We start from the raw sequence: 21,799 nt of genomic DNA on the forward strand, positions 1-21,799 counted from the left end.
TTATGGTGTGAACTGGCCTTAAAGTGACTGTCACTTTAGCAAGAAAATAAACTGCTTGTCAGGTGTAATGTACAGGCACCTAAAAAGATTTGTGTCACTTATTTGCATTTACTATCACTAACTTGGTTAAGTTGAGCTGCAGGTATGGTTTTTATTGTATGATTACATTGGTCCAGCTTGGACCAACGTTGGTATACTGTACATATTTCATACTTGTGGGACAACTGTGGAAGTAGAGAATCATTGTAGTTACTGCTACTAAAGTGATTACCTCCATCTTCCAGTTCCTGTCCTTAGTGGCTACCCTTTTGTATAGTGAACAAACAGGTTCACTAACTAATAAAGTACCCAATTTTTTTGTAAAATATAAAAGATGAGGTTGCACTGAATAATACCCTACGTGTCAAACCTTAAATTTGTGTGTCCCCATGAAATGGCGACAAACTTCAGTATCCTAAATTTTCTTTAATCGACGGTTTAAAAGCCCCTATAGGTCATCAGTTTAGCATTACGGTGGTGGTCTGGTGCCAGAATTATTGCTCTCATTCCAGTGTGCGCATCGATATGTAATGTGTATCGAAGTTGATGTTTCCATGAGTATGCGCATTTACTGTGTGTGTCAATACCCATAGGGATGGCTTGGGAGCGAGCCTGCACGAGTGCCCTCATAGCAAGTAGCTTGCTATGGTGGGCACGCGGCTGGGGGTGGGAGGGGGAATTGACAAGAGGAGGATCGGGGCTGCTCTGTGCAAAACCATTGCACAGTGCAGGCAAGAATAAAAAAAAAATATGGGTTTACACTCAGTTTAAGCCCTCATGCACACTGGACGTTTTGATAATGCTGGTAATGTTAGCTGTGTAAAGTCACGTTGAAAATGTGAGTTTTTCAGCTTTTTTTTTTTTTTTTTTTTTTAGCGTTTTTGCATTAGTGATTAGTGGCATTTTGACGTGATTAGCGGCGGTTTCCCACGTTTGCATTTTTTTTTGCCAAGAGAAACATTTTTGGGGTAAAAAAAAAAAAGTCCAAAAATGCCAGTGTGGGACGATTTACTGTGTTTTTCAGCGTTAGAGCGTGTTTTACAGCTAAAGAACTCCTCTAGAAAACTACTAGTCCTGGGTTTTTTTTTTCCCAGCAAAAAAACATCCCAGCCAAAAAAACATGCTGATTTCAGTCTGTGTGCATGGATACATAGGATAACGTCAAAAGCCAAAAACAACAGCTGTAAAAACGTCCAGTGTGCATGAGGACTTAAGGTCAGACTTTAAAATGGAACTCCAAGCATACTGATATACACACATTAAATGCATATTTTCTGGTTTAATGGGGAAAGAATTTGTAATTCTGCACAACCAACCTTTAGCCGAAATTGTTCCTATTTACTCTAAATCATTAGAAAATGCTCAGAAATGTGCACTTTTTTTAATTGTAATCAATCTTATTTTTACTTTTTATCCATGTGATGATCCATCTGCTGTTAGCTTGGAATATCACTTCCAAGAAAATGTGTCAGACCAAGTAGAAGGTCATATATTTTGGTTCTAGCTAGTAGGAGCTTTTACAGGTTTGTTTGCTCCATTGCTTATACTGTAGTCTGTTATGTCAGCAAATAGCTCAGGTGATAGTCTGCTAATGGCAGAGATGGTGAAGCTTCAAGCTTGACTATAAGAAGGCACATAGGATTTTACTACAATTCCTTGGAACTGGTGGAACTGGTCTTTACTCACTTATACCACAAAGCGCTTGGTGAGAAGTATACTTTGGTAGTCTTATGTTTGGATGAAAACCTTTCTTTTGACATTCTGTGAGGATGCAGTGTTTTGTCAAGCCAAAATAAAAAGCATGCAGTATACCTTGGCAATATCTACACATTTCCTGTGCTTTATTCATTTAAGGACCAGTTCTTACCATAATGCATGCTAAATTTACCTTAATGCATCAAAAACACATGCACTTTGCACATTGGTATGCAGTTTGCATGCGTTCACTGTGTTGTGTTAAAATGTTGCATTTTAACACAACACACTGCAATGCTTATTTACGTGGCATTGTGATGTGAGCAAATCGGAGTATAAAACCATTGTTTTCTATGTGCTGTTGCTGTGACCTATGTTAACCCGTTTGCTGCCAGCCAATTTTGCATCTCCAATTTTAGTAAAAAATTAATTGAAATTAATTATAGAGCGCACGATTTGCTGATTTTCTTGGAAAAGTTTAAAGATAATAATTAGATACCCAACATGTCAAGCCCTAAAATTGTGCCAGGGAAATGGCAAAAACTTTGGTTACAGACTAAAGATGGGTATTGCAGCAAAGTGGATTTTAAAAAATGTTCTCTTTTTTGGGTTATTTTTTGTGGAGTTCTGCTTTAGGTTTTTCATCAAGACGTAAACAGTAACAAAGAGAAGATCATTAAAATTAATAAAAATACCAATGCTGTACACTTCCATGTAATGAAATGTGTTCTGATTCTCCATATTGTAATCCCTTATCTTAATTCATATTTGGTGGAATGACCATGATGTTGGTTTTCCTCCATTGTAACTGTCTCCCTGGTTGAATCCTCTTTGGGCTGTTTCCCCCGGGTGGGGGATTAGCTTTGCTTCGAGTTTGCAGCATTTTTAACTTGGGATGTAGAGTTTGACAGGTGACACTGCGGGGTTTATTTAATAAAGCTGGAGAGTCCAAAATCAGACTCCCTTCTGCATAGAAACCAATCAGCTTCTAACCTCAGCTTGTTCAATGAAACCTGGAAGCTGATTGGTTTCTATGCAGAAGGGAGTCTGATTTTGGACTCTCCAGCTTTAGTAAATAAACCCCTGCCTGTCAAACTCACACTTTTGAGTTCCATAGGGCCACACTGCAACCACAAGCCAAATGCTCTGCTCACAGTTGCAGTGCGGTCATGCAATCTAAAATTGATGTTCAGCAATTTAGCAACAAAAGTAAAAAAGGAATAAAAGGCATTCAGTAGGTGGTAGTAGCACCACCTAAATGCTTTTCTTCCACTGCTATATCGCCCTCTGAAAAGCAGTCCACCACTGATCTCCTTTCAGAGCGTCATAAGCAGTACCGCTAAGAAGCTTTATATCCCGATCACGTCAAACCTGATTTTGAAATCGTGCGACTTAGGCTACGTTCACACTAGCCTTGTGTGCAGGCGGCAGAGAGGTGTTTGGGAAGCGTTTTTACCGCTTCCCAAACGCCTCTGCCAATTCTGCACATTACAGCACATGGTGCTGTTCTAACGGGAGCGTTTGCGTCGCGTCGCGGCAAAACGGACGCCTCTGGACGAGTCAGGAGGCTTTGAAGCCTCCTATTCTCGTCTATGGTGCCGCTCCGCAAACGCCCGGCCGGCGTTTGCGGTACGGTTGCGGGGCGGTAACACCACTCAAACTGCATTATAGGCGTTTGTGGGGCGTTATTAACGCTCGGCAAACGCCTAGCAACCTCCGCTAAACCGCGCATGTGGCGTTTGCGGAGCGTTTGCCGAGCGTTAAAAAACGCTCCGCAAATGCCGGACCAACGCTTGCCAAACGCTATAGGGGCGTTTGGCAAGCGTTGGCAAAACAGCCTAGTGTGAACGAGCCCTTATAGTGAAGAAATCTGGTAACCTACCGATTTCCTTGCGGTTTTGCAAGACCTCTGGTACAGAGGTCTTTGCAGATCGCAACAAAAGTAGTGCATGCACTACTTTTGAAATCGGTGCAGCTCCAACCAAGTTGAAACCGCACTAATATGACCGCTCTAATAGCGGACAATAGGGTGCAACTTGGCATACGATTGGAAAGTCACCTGGCATGCAAATCGCACCTGATGTGACCAGGGGCTTAAGCTAGGTTCACACTTGCACTCACGCTGAAGGCTGGCTGTGGTGGGGAATCGATGCAATTTCCTGCAACCGCATTGCGCTTCTCTTGGAAGACGCTTGAGGGGGTGCCATGCATTCTAAACGGTATACCTACATGTCTCATCCCGCAGCACGATTGCAAGTGCACGAACCGCATGGTCAAAAAGACCATGCAGTTTCCATGCAGATGCGTTTTCAGAAAAGGTGCATGCACTCTTTTGTAGTCTGAAACATGGACTCCGCAGTCCATTCAAATGAATAGGCTGCTGTGTCCATGCATGAGGCCTCATGCACATCGGTGTATTAAAATATACCCATTTACGCTTTATCTTTCTTCCAGGTGCTGAAACGTGTGTTCATGCGTGCATAATCATAAATTATACCAGTGCGCTTCTCTATGAATGCAAGTTTAGAGCTGTTCTGAAGTACAAATATAAATGCTAAAATGTATATGGATACATTGGGGTTGATTTACTAAAACTGGGGAGTGCAAAACCTGGTGCAGCTCTACATAGAAACCAATCGGCTTCCAGGTTTTATGGTCAAAGCCTAATTGAACAAGCTGAAGATAGAAGCTTATATCAATAAATACCAGTGCAAACCCACATAATAAATTGCATCACCCAGCCTATTAAACAAACTTAAAAAACTGTGACACAAAACCACTTTTGTGCTAATAAAATAAAAAAAAAAAAATATAAATAAATAATTAATAAGTCCAGTGACAAAAAAATCCCAAAAATAACAGTCCCGTGACAAAATAAGTTAAATTGTAATTATATTGTAATTTTCATTGGATTCTTCCGTGCCTTTGATCCCTTCACCATCCACCAGTGCACTTTGATCCCTTCATGATAATGTTGATTTTTGCACTGGTGGATGGTGAAGGGATCAAAGGCACGGAAGAATCCAATGAAAATTACAATATAATTACAATTTAGAAGAAATACAAATGATGTAGCGCTAAAACACCCAGTTAAAGCGTCAGTGCCTTAGGACATGCAGCATGATGTTAAAATCCTATATGAACATAATACATATATGTGCGTGATGATACTGACAAAATGGAAAACAGATGTGCAACCCCTACACACAGTGCACATATAGGAATATAAAGTCCAGTGATCCTGTATCAATATTTGCACTCAAACAGAGTCCTTGGACTGTATGTGGGCCCGCACACCACCACGTGCAATCCGAAAGATCCAAGATGGATGCCAGCACATGGGCTTGAGCTGGGGTGCATCCTGCTCAGTTCACCTCGGAGGATACCACAGGAGAGGTGGAAGCTGTATACTGGGGATATACCAACCATCCACTCAAGAGGAAGCATACCTTGACTCAGTGGGGATCTGATAAAGCTCTGTGGCCCTGCAGGGTCGCAGGGAGGAGGTGAGAGGCCACTTCAGCTGATTTCGGATTGCACGTGGTGGTGTGCGGGCCCACATACAGTCCAAGGACTCTGTTTGAGTGCAAATATTGATACAGGATCACTGGACTTTATATTCCTATATGTGCACTGTGTGTAGGGGTTGCACATCTGTTTTCCATTTTGTCAGTATCATCACGCACATATATGTATTATGTTCATATAGGATTTTAACATCATGCTGCATGTCCTAAGGCACTGACGCTTTAACTGGGTGTTTTAGCGCTACATCATTTGTATTTCTTCTGCATTTTTTTGATCTTGGGGTATTGGATCAGATGTTAGCAGCTTCACACGTTTACCAATTGTATTTTACATAGGAGCGCAAGCAGATTTCTAATTATAATTACAATTTAACTTATTTTGTCACGGGACTGTTATTTTTGGGATTTTTTTTGTCACTGGACTTATTATTTATTTATTTATATATATATATTTTTATTTTATTAGCACAAAAGTGGTTTTGTGTCACAGTTTTTTAAGTTTGTTTAATAGGCTGGGTGATGCAATTTATTATGTGGGTTTGCGCTGGTATTTATTGATATAAGTTTTTTTGGTTTTTGCACCTGTGTACAGCAGCATCTCACGGGGAATTGTGTGTTTAATAAGAGAGTCCTGGGCGCTGAGGTTTTTTCTTTTTTACATATTTGAAGATAGAAGCTGATTGTCTACCATGTACAGCTGCACCAAATTTTGTACACTCCAGTTCTAGTAAATCAACCCTATTAACCAATACTGAGGTGTGTTTACAGGCTTAAAAAAAAGAAAAAAATGCTTCTAAAGTGGCATATTTATTTGCATGTAGCCTTAGGCAAGGTTCACACCTAGTGTATTGTGAAGGTGTGTTTTTCTTGGCTGTGTTTTTGCTCTACACTGTTTTGTTGCTGTTCTACGTGTGACAAATTTTTTTTTTTTTAAGTCCGCAATGTGCAACTATAACGAAAAAACCCGTAAGTGTACACAAAAAAAGTGCAAGTGCAAAACACCACACGAAAAAGTGCACTTAGGGGTGTGCTTTTGTCCTACCCCTAAAGGGGCTGGACCGCTACCCTGATCCCCCGGGGCACGAAGCTCCTGACGGACAAGGTTCCCATTTGGTCCTCCTGGCCAAAAGGCCTGGTGGACCACCGTTCCTTGTGTCCAGCCGAAGCCGGACACCCAGTACTTGGTCAGGGGGCTCTCCCAAAGAGAAAACCCCCTAGGGTTTCTACGGGTGACAAATGCACCACAGAAGCTACCATACTTTTTTTGAGCTTCCTGCATTTAACTGCATGTTTTGGGGTTTTTTGGGGGTATTTTGACACGCATGTGCGTTTACTTATTGCATTTGGGGTGCCATTAACAATAAATGGCACTGCAGGTGGGATGCACTTTTTTTTGTGTTGCAAATGTCTGCAAAATGTGCACTTTGGGGCACGTTCAAGGAACACTCATGTGAAGACATCACTGGTATTGTCCTTCTAGACAAGAGCATTCAAAACCTTGGGGGATGTGATGAATCTATTGGAAACATTGTGTGCCTTGTCACTGGCCTTTTCCATAGCATATTATGCTGGAAAGAAAAACTGACATTCTTAATCTGTGAACTCGCATGTCAGCTCAGGTCACACATTTATTTTTATTCAAGGTTTAGCCGGTGAAACTCACAATGATGAGGAAGTTTTATTTATTCACTGCCACATTCTTCTAAAATGGTACCACTGGTCACTCTTCACAGAGCGATGAACGCTGTATCTATTAGTCATTAGAGGAAGTAGAGTTTCTGGAAATCACCCATGTTTCTTACTACACCGGAAAGTTGTGCTTCTGGAAACACACTGCTGAATTGTAAACAAAGATTAACTGCTCTACAATACCACTTGGTGGCCATTATTCAGTAAAACAGAAAGGCGTTGTCAAAACTTCACAGCCAGTCAGACATTCTCTTCACTGATCGCCTAGATCTAAACTAAAGAAAGGTAAAATCTGTTCTTTGTAGCTTAGTGCACTTCAGGAACTGGAACTTTACCAGTCTGCATGAATACATTCCTGACGTGCCCCAATATACAACTACAGCAGCAGTATCTGTTCATTCTGTTTTTATGTGGCTTTTACAGTGTCCTGACGTTTTTGGAATTGGGTTTCAGTTTTCCCAGTGTGAAGATTTTAAAACAACTAGTATTTCATTTGGTAAAAGTACTAATTTTAGTTGGATTTGCTCTGTTTTTATCCTGACACCAAAATTGTGTTACTGTACAAACCCTGTCAAAGATATTTACAAATGCAATTAAAAGGTGTTTTTTTTTCCATTTTTTTTCCTAACTTTTTTTGCAATTAAAACCCAAACCACTAAACATAATGCAATATTGTATGGTCAATCTTGATCTACCTAAATATAAGATAATATACAGCGCTGAGCGCACTATTGGTGCTATTTAAATACTGTATTATAATAATAATAATGATCTACAGAGGTTGGGCTTGCCCTAAAAATTTTATGACAGTGTGGCAACCCTGGCTGGACATTTCAGACTTTCTGGGGAGATATTCCACTATCTCAGTCACTGTCGCATGTTTCTACAACTTCAGAGGGGTTTTTTGCACTACTGCTATGACGGCTATGGGCTCTCTATCTCTCCTGATGTCTGTGAGGAGTAGGAGGCATATGTGTGTGTGTGTGAGTGTTTGTTTGCTCTTGGTTTCTTTATTCACTATGCAATATTTCCATTTGCAACTGAAACAGTTTTCTCAGATGGGTTCGATGTAGCCCCTGACAACATTCTATGTACTGCTTGTGCATTTTTTATGTAACCTTTACTCTGATGTTTTCAGTTTAGGGCTCCTGTTTTCTTCTTTATTTTAATTTTGTTTTCATCAACAATTACAACAAATACCTTTCAAATATTATAATGCTAAACTGATTGCAGATTAAAGCGGTCGTAAAGTGTTAAACGAAAAAAAAAATTTCACCCTGCAGGGCAAGGTTATGATGTGCTAATATGTATCTCATAGTAGCACATTATAAGAGACTTGGATTAAAATGAAGCTGTTACCACTGACAGGGCTTCCATCTTCACCCAGTCTTCCTTCTGGGTTCAAGGGCTCCAGCTGTTTGGCCCAGCCACGATTATGTCACTCCCGTGCATGCGCGTGGGAGTCACGGCCACAGCGCATAGCTCTGAAGGGACGGTATAAGTATGCTGTTCCTTCAGAGCGCATGCGCCAGTGATGTCGCCGGCTGCTGCTCACTAGAATATCTCCTAAACTGTGCGCGTTTAGGAGATATTTATTTTACATACAGGTAAGCTTTATTATAAGCTTACCAGTAGGTAAAAGTACCAGAAATGAGTTTACTACCACTTTAAAGCTTTAAAATTAGTAATTTTATTTTTTTTTCAATCCGTACCAGGGAAGGTACTTATATGCACTGTGTGTCCTGTGTGCTCATGTCAAGATCCTGCAGACTCTTAAGTATAGCTGTCTGCCTGTACCTCACATACAGGCAGACTGTTACTGAAGAACAGGAAGATCAGTGAAGCAGGAGAGCTCTCAGCAGCCCCCTTGCAGTTCATTGAGAATTACAATTCGTCTGCCACTGTGTCAGATGTTACTTGTAGTCCCATTCATTCACAGATTGCTGTGAGTGACTGGCGTGGATGTGTGGGCAGAGCACCACACAGCCATGCTGTTTTTAAATTGTGACAGTGGCTGTGGGGAAAAGAATTCTCACCCGTTGTCAAAGGGGGAGCATCGTAGGGGTGCTGGGGGGACTGCTGGAACACGTTACACCCTAAATATGGGTGCAATGTGTAACATGCTCCCAAAGGTGAACTTACTCTTTAAAGGGGAGTTCCACCCAAAAGGGGAAGTTCTGCTTTAAGTCTTTGTCCCCTGCTCCCCATTAAGGATTGGCACCTTTGGGGAGCGGGTACCCAAATTTGACAGGTACCCGCTCCCACTTCCACTGCGATCGCCTAGGCCAGGGGTAGGCAACTTGCAGCTCTCTAGCTGTTGTGGAACTAAATTTCCCACGAGGCATTGCAAAATTACAAACCTGACAGTTACAGCTATGACTTGCAGAGGCATGATGGAACTTGTAGTCCTGCAACAGCTGGAGAGCTGCAGGTTGTCTAACCCTGGCCTAAGCGATCAAAAGTGGAAGTTGTCCTCCCTCCCCGTAGGCTTCTGGGACACGTGACAGGTCCCAGAAGACTACGGGGCCATTCACAAAATGCAGCGCTTCTCGCTCATGCGCAGTAGGCACCCAGCTGTGAAGCCGCACACTCACAGCCGGGTGCCACACTAAAGATGCGGGCGCCAGGGAGAGAAGACGGCTGGTGAAACCAGCGGTAGTGTTGCCCCCGCTACACCGAGGGACAGGTAAGTGGCTATATTTTGAAAGTCAGCAGCTACAGTCTTTGTAGCTGCTGACTTTTTTTTTTTTTTTCCAGCTGGAACTCCGCTTTAAGTCCCAGCTTGTACAACTTTTTTATGGGATCATTAAATAAATTTATTTTTCTTTGAAAACTTTGTTGCTATGATGAAAATTAGTCATAGACTGATATCCCTACTTGGCAATCCCATTACATACATAATGTCATAACTTTTCTATATTGTGTAACATTTATTTCAAACCTTGTGTTCTGTTTGTCTTAATCATAGAGCTCACACAACTGTTCCTGTATTTTCAGTGTCTCATTCTTTGTGTCCTAATTTCCTCACTCACAATTGGTGTCTCATGACTAAATGAATCAACTTTCAACTTAGCAGGTCACATGTCAGGCTAAGTAGGAAGCTCTTGATGGCCTAATGACAAATTCCTGAAATAGACTGTCAACTGTTCTTGAGATGCCTGCTCATTCATTCTCCAAATTATAATCCTTTTTTTTTTTTTTTTTTTTTTTTAATTTTCATTCTACACTTTAAGTGAACAGCAGAATTTAGATATTGTTACCTTGTGCTTATCTGAAAACAAAATCTGCTTATGGTTGTGTAATTATGTATGTGCATTTTGTTCCGTGTGTGATGTGATTAATATAGCAGTGTATCCATTGCCTGCGTACTCCAAACTGTTCCTGTATTGAGGATTTCCCTCAGTAAGAAAAAGCAGTTTGATTGTATGATTGCCTTAATGGGCACCAGTAAAAAAAAAAAGAGGAATGTGCTAAAATGGCACAGGGGTTCTTTCATTATATAGAGAAATTTGGAGGTGCTCTATCTAGTGGCTATTTTTGTCAGATAGTTAGCTGCACCAATGTGTTGAGTGACCTACTAGATCAGGGTTTTTCAACTAGGGTTCCATGAAATCCAAGGGTTCCTCCAGAGATTGCTGGGGCTTCCTTGAGCAATGAGCACTTTCTGCCTCTCAGATAAGTTCCTACTGACACCACTCACCTTTTTAGCTATCTATAAGGGGGTAATTCTTCCCGCTGACGATCCCACTAATGTATCATGAGTTGTAGATATAGGCATTTTTAGCAGGAGTTCCCTGAGACTGCCTTATACCGCTGAGTCAAATGGTCTGGTTTCTTCACACGTTTCTTTGTCTCTGCCCACTCCTAGAAGTCACTGTTGGACTTCTTAGTTTACCAGTAGATGAAGCAAAGTACAATTATTTGTTTTTGTCAAAACTGTAGAATTTGGGAAGAATTAAAATCTGTGGTAGAAATGTCCTTACTACAGGGATCACTGAGCAATATCAAAAGCTATTTATCTGTAATCATGCAGAATTTAAAGTGTTTCTAAAGCCTTAAGGTGTTTTTTTTTTATATTAATGCAATTCTATGCATTTAGGTGAAAAACCTTCTGTGCTGCAGCTCCACCCCCCCACCCCTCCTCTCCCTTTTCTTACCAGAGCCCGATCCAATACAGCGAAGTGCACGAGAGCAGCAGCTTTAGCTGCGGTCTCCCTCCTCATGGGGCAGATTGAGCGGGAGCCATTGACTGCTGCTGTAAATCAAATGCTGTGACACAGGAGCAGGGGGCAGGGCTGAGCAGCACACTCTGCATCAATGGACGAGGACAGGGCAGCTAGGGAGTCAGCCCACTTAGGTGCCCCCATAGAGAGTGGCTTTCCATGGGGGCACCCGCCGAAGAGGAGGGTCCAGGAGCACTGGTGGGGGATTCCAGAAGAGGAGGATCAGGGATGCTCTGTGGAAAAGCATTGCACAGAGTAAGTATAGACATGTTTTGTTGTGTTTTTGTTTTGTTTTTTGTGTTTTTTTTAAATAAAAATAACAACTTTAATATCACTTTAATTTCAGTTTTGTTGGAATTGACCTCTAACCTGTGCTGCTTTAGCTCTGTTTCACTAGTTGTTCAAGTAATTGTGATGACCAAAACTGTACATTAAAAAAAAAAAAAAAAAGAAATTTTATATTTTTTTTTTCACATTTTTTTTTATTTTTTATTACCAAAGCAATAGAGTGTTACCATTGTAACATTGAACTACTCTGGGCAACTGATCAGGATTTTTTTTTTTTTTTTACACATGATTGCTAATACCAATGTATTTCATTGATATTTGCAATAGTTTTTACTGAATGAAACTGATTCATTCAGTCTTTTGTTGTGATTAGCTGTGACTGGGCAAAGCTCATCACATGATACAGATGGGCTGTGTGTGGGCCCTGTCTGTACCATGTGACTGCTTTGACCAATCACAGCTAACAACACAATTGTATACAATGAATGGCATGCCCTTAAGCCGTCCATTGTATACAATTGACATGTGATCTGCTGTGATTGGTCACAGTGGCCACATGACACTGGCAACGGGCCAGTGTAGTGATATGTCATCAGCTGTGTCCCGTGGACACAGCCAGTGACAGATTGCGCCACTGCACGGCTCCTTTTGACAGGACATCATATGATGCCCAGTCACAAGGAGTGTCCCGCCCAGCCGTCAATCTGCTATAGGCCGGGCGGGAAGGTGTTAATGTGGAATGTATGTTCCTTGCTAAAGATTATTTGTTATCAAGTTGTTATGGGTAAAGTTCCACTTTACCATTCACATGTAACACAGATTATGGCACACCGAGTATAAAGCCCACATGAGACTAGAGTAAAATGTCATCCTCTACAAGTTAGGTCTTCCTGAATCATGAGACCTGAGCCGCATGGCATTTGAGGACATCGGCAAACAGATTCTTGGCGTGGGCTCATATTGTTATATCTGATCTGTCACAAGAGTGAGTGTTGTACGCCCAGCAAGCCAAAACAGGTAATTAAGCCAACACAATTTCAACCAAACAGGAGAACCAGTGTGGTCCCAGACCTGTCTACATTGTGTTTTTTCTCTACAGTACTGTCTGTACTTAACTTATTCCTTCTGAATATCATTTAGTCTCCTTAGTATTCGCTGAACACAGAGGCCACTAGTTCTGCTTTTTGTACATTCTGCCTGTTAAATGTGTTTCATTTCAGATTCCTCTCAGTCTTTTCTTTCTACTCCGTACAGCTTGTAGATTTGCATGTATGTTGATGCAGTTTTTCTCAGCATTACATTTTGAGAGGAGATCTGTCTATCTATAGAGATGACCTTACAATTGAATATCTTTATAAACACTGTCGGTTTCCATGCAGCGAGGGCTTGTGATGTGCTGTTGAGAAAGGTCATGGAGTCTGAATCTACAGTATGGATGGCACAGCTAAATAATTGTCTCAGTATAAAATGCTTCATTGTCTTCCAGTACCAGCTGGTATTATGTATGCCTGTTCATTTGTGTTTTACTGTGAACATAAACCAGTCTTTGGATTCTTGTCACTACAATTTAAGAAATAAATAGCTTGATAACTTTTTCACATAGATGGTTGCCAGAAGCTGTTTATTTTGAATGTATTTTGGGGGGATATACAATCTAGTTGACTCAGCGGCAATCACCATGGCCCTCATTTTTAGGCTACTTTCACACTGTGGAGTTTTTGAAGCATTTTTTTCGTTAAAAAAAGCGCCTGAAAAGCTCAAGAAAACTGCTTCCCTATGTATGTGAATATATATCTATGTAAGTTTTCACACTGAGGTGTTGCGCTTGTGGTGCAGTGTAAAAACTCCTTGGGGCATGTTTGGTGAGTTAAAAAAAAAAAAAAATGCCCCAAAAATACCTCTTCCTATTGAAATCAATGGAAATGCCTAAATAGCGCCCTTCAAAAACGCCACTGAGAAGTGTTTCTGGTGCAGTTTTTAAGTCCTATGTCCTTTTAAAAAACGCTTAGCGTGGTAAAAACGCATGTGCGTTTTTGCTGTGTTTTTTTGCGGGGGATCAGTGTGAAAATAGCCTTACTGAGAACCTTTATATGCACCATGCATATCACATAGAAAATGTAACTAAGCACAAACATCAACAGTGTCCTTGCCAAATATCATTCATCGTATGCCTTTATTACAACTGTTGAGTTGTTAGGTAAACTTTGTCATTATAAATCTAGGACAATGGGATTATTAAGATTTGACTGGTTGTTATGGGTTAGCATAGCAATATTCGATCCAGTGCTGAAGAGTGTTAGTTCTTCTATGACCGCTCCTACTGCTATGTGTGGGAAAGTTGCCAAGCAATCCCTACATAGAGAGGTGGTGTTTCAGCCTATGTAAAATCCTATTATTTAGGTTATGCAATATGAATATGATTTTCTTTTTTCATCAGATTATAATGCAGTAGGTGTCATTGTCCTTTAGTAACCCTATACAGTGGCTGCAGAAAATTCAGTCCGTATCATGTGTGTCATTCCTACAATGCTCCTATATTTTTATTCTTCATACTGCTGAACACTTAGTGTCCTTTGAGAAGTTGCAGCAATAACATGAATTTAAAACTTCCTCATCTTTTCCGGCAAGCAAGGATAGAGGTTAGAGTAGCACATGACTTCTGGGTCTGTTATATTTAGCAGTACCCTTGTGTGAATGTAGAAATTTCCTTGTGACACTTGATGGGCATGCCGTTTCCTGCTGTATAGGATGCTGCTTTATACATTTCCATAAATCCCTTTGGTACCTGTTGTGTATGGCAAGCCTTGGGCTACAACATTATGGTTATGGAATTGTTAGGCAGTGCCCAAATTCTTTACACACCAAGGACCTTTTATTTGTAGGGTTTGAGGCTGCAACATTTTATTGTAGTTTTAATGTGTTACTAAACTCACAACAGTAAAATCAGTCTGTCTATGCAGTAAAGCATGCTTGTTATAATCACTGTGGAACCTAAGGGGTTAATCCTCTGCATTGTGTAAAAAGGCTGTTTGATCCTGTGTTCTCTGCCCCTCCTCTTGTTGAAATGACCACCTGATACAGACTGAATCCATAGTCACATGTACATACTCGGTTTGGTCTGTATTGCTAGAGAGGTTTTTTTTTTTTCTTGGGAGAGTGCATGTGATCAGCACAGGGCCAATCAGCACTGTCCAGACAGAGGGTCAGAGGTTTCACATTTTCCTAGAGCAGAAAGAAAACTCCTCCTACAAGCTTTAATCCGTTCTCTGCTGAAGTCAATTTATATTTATTTATTTATTACAGGTACTTATATAGCGCCGTCAATTTACACAGCACTTTACATATATATTGTACATTCACATCATTCCCTAACCCTGAAGGGGTGTACAATCTAAGGTCCCTAACTCACATTCATACTTACACATACTATGGCCAACTTAGGCAGGAACCAATTAACCTACCAGCATGTCTTTAGAGTGTGGGAGGAAACCGGAGTACCCGGAAGGAACACACGCAGGCACAGGGAGAACATGCAAACTCCAGGCAGGTGGTGCCGTGGGTTGGGATTTGACCCGATGACACTAGTACTGCCAGGCGGAAGGGCTGCCCATTTAGCCACTGTGCTGCCCGATTATTTACTAAAATAATTTCATTTCCATGTTGTGTGTACTGTGGGAGACCAAATATAGTGAATGCAGGGTCCTGGGTTTAGTAACCCTTTAATGTATGCAGTCAAACTCATTTTCCATTCCCTGCTAGAAGAACCCTGCTTGGGAGTACTGATATAGCGTGCTCTAGGTTTTCCACTTAGATTTACTATCTCATATGTAAACTGTCTAGCGAAAAGGTGGCAGGCAACAAAACAAACTAGTTAAAAATTGATGTCATAAGATGGTCATGTATTGATATGCAATTTTAATTCCCATTAAGTAAATACACTGAGCATAGACATACTGTGTATTTGAATTGTGGAATAGGAGAGTGCAGCTCAATAAATCATAGTGTCAAGCTGGTTCTCTTATTTCTTCCTTTTGTACAGCTGAAGTCAAGATTCAACTATTAGTGATGGAAAGAATAGCTAATGATTGAAAACCGTATTCCCAAATGTCAACAGTTTTTTATTATACTGTTGGGAAACAGATGCATTGTACTACATGAAAACACATTTTACTAATGTGTTGCCGATTGCATTTTTCCTCAAAAACAAAGAAACAAAAAAAAGGCATTTCTAGATGCAGAAGTATACTTTTTGTTCCTGGCCAGTGACTCTGTAGGTAGCAAAGCCAGGATTGGGTTGCCAGCCCCTTCAGGTCAGCAATGGCTGCTCTCCAGCCCCCACTCCTCATCAACACTATTGTTATTAAAGTGGTTGTATAGCCTTACATATTCCCAGTGAAGTGATTGGCCTCAGGTGATACATAGAGATGAAACAAATCCTACATAAGTTGTACCTGTATATCTACAACAGTCTGTCTCCTACATGCATTCAAAGTGCAGAATTTACACAGGATTTCTTAGCTATGAAAAGCAGGGGGCGGGGAGCTGAAGTTACATCAGTGAGGAGAGCTCTGAGAGCTGATTGGAAGGAAGGCACACACCGCCTGCACACAGGAGCAGAGCTGAGGCTGTCAATCAGTTGGAACTTCCTTCTTTGTCCCTTTTTTTTGTCTTGGTGTTGAAAATTTGTCAGAAGTGACTTATGCTTATAGCAGAGGAAGGAGGCAGCGGACAGAAATGACACCTAATGTTCTGGATTGAGGCAAACACTATCTGTGCATTTTTGATGCAGAATAAAATAGCCCTGGACTGCATCTGGTGTGAACCGCTCTTATACGTTCCTGAGTCCTCTCTTGGTCTACTGCTGTGCCTGGGAGCAGCAGCTGTTTCCACTCTTTCTCCTCACTGGACATGGAGGCAACAGCAGGAGCCATTGGCTCAAGCTGCTGTAAATTACAGCCAGTGAGCAAAGAGTCAATGGACACACAGAATGGCTTTGGACCAAACCTGCATGAGTGCCCCCATATCAAGTGGCTAAGTGGCTATGGCTGCTCTGTGCAAAACCATTGCATTGAGCAGGTAAGTATAACATGTTTGTTGTTTACAATCATTTTAAGCCCCACTCACACCTAGTGTATTTCAAACACGTGTTTTCTATGCACGTTTTTGCACATGTATGGGGGCGAAACACGTAAAGGCAGGACTTCCAGGGGCACCGGTTACTTTTAGTGATGTCACATGGTCCCCTTGGAATGCAGGCTGGGTTCTAATTACTCAGAATGGAGGCGGCGGAGGGTGTAACTACACTGCTGGATTTACTGAGTGCTGGGATGGCACACAAACATATAAGCGAATTGTGTTTTTTATGTTGCTTGCTTTTTATTAATAAAGAGTGGTGCGCAATGATGAGTTTTTTTTTTCATTGTGCGCTTCCTATCCCTTGGTCTGAGTTTCAGATAGAGAATCTGGAATTCATCCCTGGGCCTGGTTTTTGGTGAATTGGAGTCCTGGAGGAATTTCTTTACTATTTGGCGCATTTGACCCATTTACATATAAGATGGTGAAAGGCATTTGGCAAGTTCTACATGTCTGTGGAGCACTTGATCACGGCACAGAGTGTGGTCTTAAAGTGGAGTCATACATTGGAGCACAGGCACTTGGAACTGTTATGTAGACTGTCCATCTCTTGAGAATTTTTTTGTCACTTGTCCATTTGTATTGCATTTTGACTACATTCCCATAGTAAATAGTGAGGGTTCTTTTTGGACTTTGAAATGTGTAATGTCTTGGTTTCAGTCTGCTTTTTACGTGCAAATAAATGTGATGTCACAGAAACCTGTCAGAAGTCAGGAAAGCTGGTAGTGCATTGTTTTCTCTAGGGATTACTTTGCTTTTTTTTTTTTATTTTTTTTTTTATGTATGGAAACTTTTATGAGTATTTGATACTAAACTTGCATTCAGAAGTCAATACAACAGAGTTGGAGCAAAGCACCGTTTCTCATTTATTTCAACAGTCTGTCCTTACTGTGTGGTTTTTATATCTGTCTTGTAGGGCCTTTTTTTGTTTTTTTTTACCTGAAAAATGACTTTTACTACTGCTGTATATTCATATCCCTGAATAGATAGCATTAGATTGCATAGTATTGGCTCCAGTTTCTCGCAGAGATTTATGAAGCGCTTGAAATGAACAGAAAGCGTTTCAAGGATTGGTTGGCACTAGTGCCTCAGATCCAGGTGGCAAGCACTGACAGCTCCGTGTCACATGGTGGCTGTCAGTGCCTGCTTTTCTATTTGTCTGGCTCGCCTCTCAGCAGAACACATGCATCCTGCTGCTCCAAAGAATGTCGCCTATGGAGGTGGGGGATAAGCAGGGACAGAATTACAGCAAAGGCATCTTCATCTTGCAGCCTCCACACTCCCTTAACGTTGCTATGTCTGACACTTTTTGGCTGAGAAGACGCACAGTCACATCTGCCAAGAGATCATAGTCAGGTGGTTGAAGAGACATGAGATTTAAGAAGTGACAGAGAAACTCAGCTGGCACACAGCTCGGTCAGCACAGAGTTTTGTCTCTGCTAATTAGCAGAGTCCTGGGGTGCCTTCAGCTAGCATCACACACGAGAATCAAAGAAGAGCACGACTGTTTGCAACCTCTCAAGAATCAATGGCTCTTGGTGTGAAAGTAAAGACTTTACCACTGGCAGCAGATGTTTTTAAGGTGGCTCTTCTGATGTCGATGGTGCTGTGCAATTTAGAACACAACATGGACAGCATATTGTTCAAGCTACAGTTCTCCATTTGTCACATGCCAACTTTTTTGTTTTGGCTTAATCTGGCTTATTGCTATTTTTAACAGTTGGTTGGCTCCTAAGTGATTTTTTTTCTTTTTTATTCAATTGCTTCTTCTTTTTTTAGAGGGAGCTGCATACAAGGCGAGATGCAGTCCAGGTACTCCGACTATGGCTGATATTTATTTACAAATGGGAATAGTAACACTGTATATATGGATGTTACTTGATTGTATACAGTATAGCATCATTATTTTTAATATTGCATATAATACATTTGGTACGTTAACATTCCATGTTTGATGTGTTTACGGAATGGTTTTATTCTATCAATTACATTGTGACATTCATCTTGAAATGATTTATTTTGTTCATTACTGGGAGATTCATTGCAGGCAGTTATGCTATGAGTGTTTAAATGAGGCTTTAGGCCTCATTTCTAAAACTGTGGAGGAAAGGGGTGTGTTTCCCATAGCAACCAATCAAATTTTTATACAGCACAGCGTGAATTAAAGCAAAAACTTTTTTGGTAGCAGTCTCCTTTTTTTTTTTTTTTTCCCCCCCTCTGCTCTCTTTCATATACTAGCCTCATTTCATATTGGAATATACCGGTATGCTGTAAACATTTGTAGTTGAAGCCTTGAGCCTTAAGTGCCCAGTCATACCGGTGTGATTTGCGAGTTACAATCGCACCCGAAGTCACATCCAGTGAATGTCAGTGCCTTTTAACGTGCGATTTGCTGTAGCGCGATTTATAAAGTAGTTTTTGCATTACTATAATGGAAATCGCACTGCAAATGGCAAGAAGTCATTGAAAATCTTCACAAGTAGCAATGAAGTCATCAGAAATTGCATACAAATTGTGCGATTTTATATTACAGTGGTGTGACTGGTGACTTATGCAGGCCATACATGGGTCGAATTCCAAACAAATTTTCTTTAGAAAATCAGAAATTTTGTGCTTTTGTAAGCAGATGGTGCCACCATTAATTTTCAATATTTGACCAACCAAGTCTTCAAGTTCGCATGTTGCTACGGAAAAGAATTTTGGTGACCAAGGATTTTCTTTTCTTTCCAGGTCACAGCTCATGCTTGTTTCTTTTCGCTTCTATTTCTCACACGATTCTCCCATCATTGATTAGAAATTAGTTCATTTTTCAAAAAAATTCCAACATGCCCGATCACTCAAATTTGATGGCTGTGTGAAAATCGTCTGTTTCTGTGGCCCACTAATGGTGCAAAATTCAAATGAAAATTCTTCAAAAAGATTTTTCAAAGAAAATTCTTTCAGAATTTGACCCATGTATGGCCGGTTTTATGGTGTTAAAAATTAACCTTCCCTTATGTCAGGCTACTGAACAAGACTGATTTGCTGTTGAAAAGCTTTATGTCTGGTAATTTAATTCTGACTTGACCTAAAGTATGTACATTATTTATGAAAATATTAGAAACAGTTGTAACATGGCAAGCACGCATAGCAGATAAGCCTTAACAATCTATAAATACAGTAGGTGCGTAGATTCTTTAAAAATAGTCTGTAGATTTGTCCATTAGGGCACTGGGTACATACCCAAAGTGGCACAGTCATAGATACTTAGGAACTTCACTGCTTTAACTGCACGCAACATGGAGCATGTTCCTAAAAGAATTCCAAGAAGTTAGAAGTGTATGTATCTGGAGAAGCAGTGTGGACAGACTTTGATAAAACAGCTTTGTGTGGTCATGGGAGATAACAGCAGAATGAAGCTTCCTGCTGGATTCTCTCTGGAAGTTCAGCGACTGTTGGTCACAGACCAGAGCTTGGTACTAAGTGAACAGCGCTGGTGTACAGTACAGTATTGACATTTAAATTGACATTTTTTTTGTTCTTGTGTAAGTTTTGTAAACATTTCGTTATAGCAATTTCATTGCTAATCGTCATGCTAATAATTGGTAAACTTTTTTTTCTGGATAAACTGCAATCCAGTCTTATGATAATGATAACCCCATCATAATACAAAGTAATAATTTTCTGTTTTGAGGAATTCTGGATCAGGACACATCATTTTCCTGATTGAATGGTGATTGTATTATGTTAGCTGTTTTCTTGAGTTGCAAACTAGAAGCCTGTTTGGGAATCAAGGATGCAGTTCTGTAGATCTGGCAGCTAACATGGGAGCATAGTGGATTTGATACCAATATGTGTACAGTTAGGGCCGCCTTATCAATGGAAATTACACTTTCACAACAGTATATACAAATTAGATTTACTGGAGTGGTTGGGCTATCAAAGTCTCTGCTCAGCTCCTCATATATACACATAGAAGTCTTGAAAGAGTCCAGCAATGGCTTCTCACTTAGAAAATTCAATTCTCTATACCTATTAGTACATGATTCTGTGACATCCATTAAAAAAGTAAAGTTCCTTCCAAAAACAGTTTTTTTTTTTTTTTTTTTTTTTTTTAATCAACTTGTCCAACTGGGCTGAGACCCCAATCCAGAATTTGTTTTTTTTTGGGGGGGGATCTGCAGTTTGCCTGATTTAAAATGTATACGGAATGATTCTTACTTTGCTTCACTTGAAAGGTAAATCCTGATATATCTTTTTGATATATCTGATTTATATCTTTTAGTAAATCAGCTCAGTTATGTTTTTGCAGTCATACCAAGAGCTGTTGCAAATCAAGCTCAACTTTTCAAAGGGGTTGAGCATCATTGTTTTTCTGTGTAATTTTCCAATCTCTTGTTGTAGGGGTGTAAAATAAACAAAAACAATTAATTTAGCATTAAAAGTATATTGTCATGTTTCTGGAAAATTATTTTCTTATGTGGACAAACTGTATTTTTTTTTTTTTTATAGCTGGCCGTCCTATGAATATGATCAAAGTCAAATCCGCTTGGTTGTGTATCAGGACTGTGAAAAGCGAGGACGAAATGTTTTGTTTGACTCCAATGCCAAGCGAAAGACTGAGGATCTTTCTGTTTCGGTAAGTTGCCTCTGTCTATAATTTAAATGCTTTTAATAGTGCCTGGGAGAAAATATCTTGGAGCAAGGAGATTTATGTCATCAGACCCAGTTGGGGCTCAGTTACTTCCCAATGTGTTAATCAGCTTCTAATGTGGGCTTGTTCAATTAAGCTTTGAAAAAACCTGGAAGCTGTTTGGTTTCTGCACCAGATTTTGCATCATACAGTTTTAGTAAATAACCCCCAATGTGTGCTTCTAGTGCATAAGAAATAGTTCTAAGTGCATCTCTCAGCATTCTATAATCAATCATCGATGAATACGGTTGATAGAATGTCATCTTGTGTCAGTGTATGACCGTAAACCCTTTTGGAGGTACCTTGCATGATTTTTTAAAAAAAACGTGGCCAGTTCTTTACCAGAGTTGTAATAGTATTTCTAGACAGTTTTAAGCAGAATCTTAACTCACTTTGTTAATGTAAATTAGCATCATCATGTTTTGTCTTATGCTTAGAGGCCTAATCTTCCTGAAAGACGTATTTTATTCCATGCTTAGTTTTGATTGCATCAGGTTTTCCTTTGGTATGTCTCTATATTTTCCTGTGCTCAT

General features: G+C 40.3%; 1 protein-coding gene across 3 annotated transcripts in view; it reads left to right on the top strand.

Moving 5' to 3' along the window:
* Window positions 1–21,799, top strand: part of FNIP1 (folliculin interacting protein 1) — a 143,608-nt gene that overhangs the window by 47,057 nt on the left and 74,752 nt on the right. For 2 of the 3 annotated variants that reach the window (XM_089694076.1, XM_089694078.1), the window contains exon 2: window positions 21,086–21,212. In XM_089694076.1, the coding sequence (XP_089550202.1) occupies window positions 21,086–21,212 (127 nt within the window). Of the gene's footprint in view, window positions 1–17,786; window positions 18,407–21,085; window positions 21,213–21,799 lie in introns of those variants that run through there. The other variant, XM_089694077.1, reaches the window with a different exon arrangement.

This window comes from Staurois parvus, unplaced genomic scaffold (genome assembly GCF_062004578.1).
Source record: "Staurois parvus isolate SC_StPar_1 unplaced genomic scaffold, SC_StPar_1.0 ptg000648l, whole genome shotgun sequence".
Lineage (NCBI taxonomy): Eukaryota > Metazoa > Chordata > Amphibia > Anura > Ranidae > Staurois > Staurois parvus.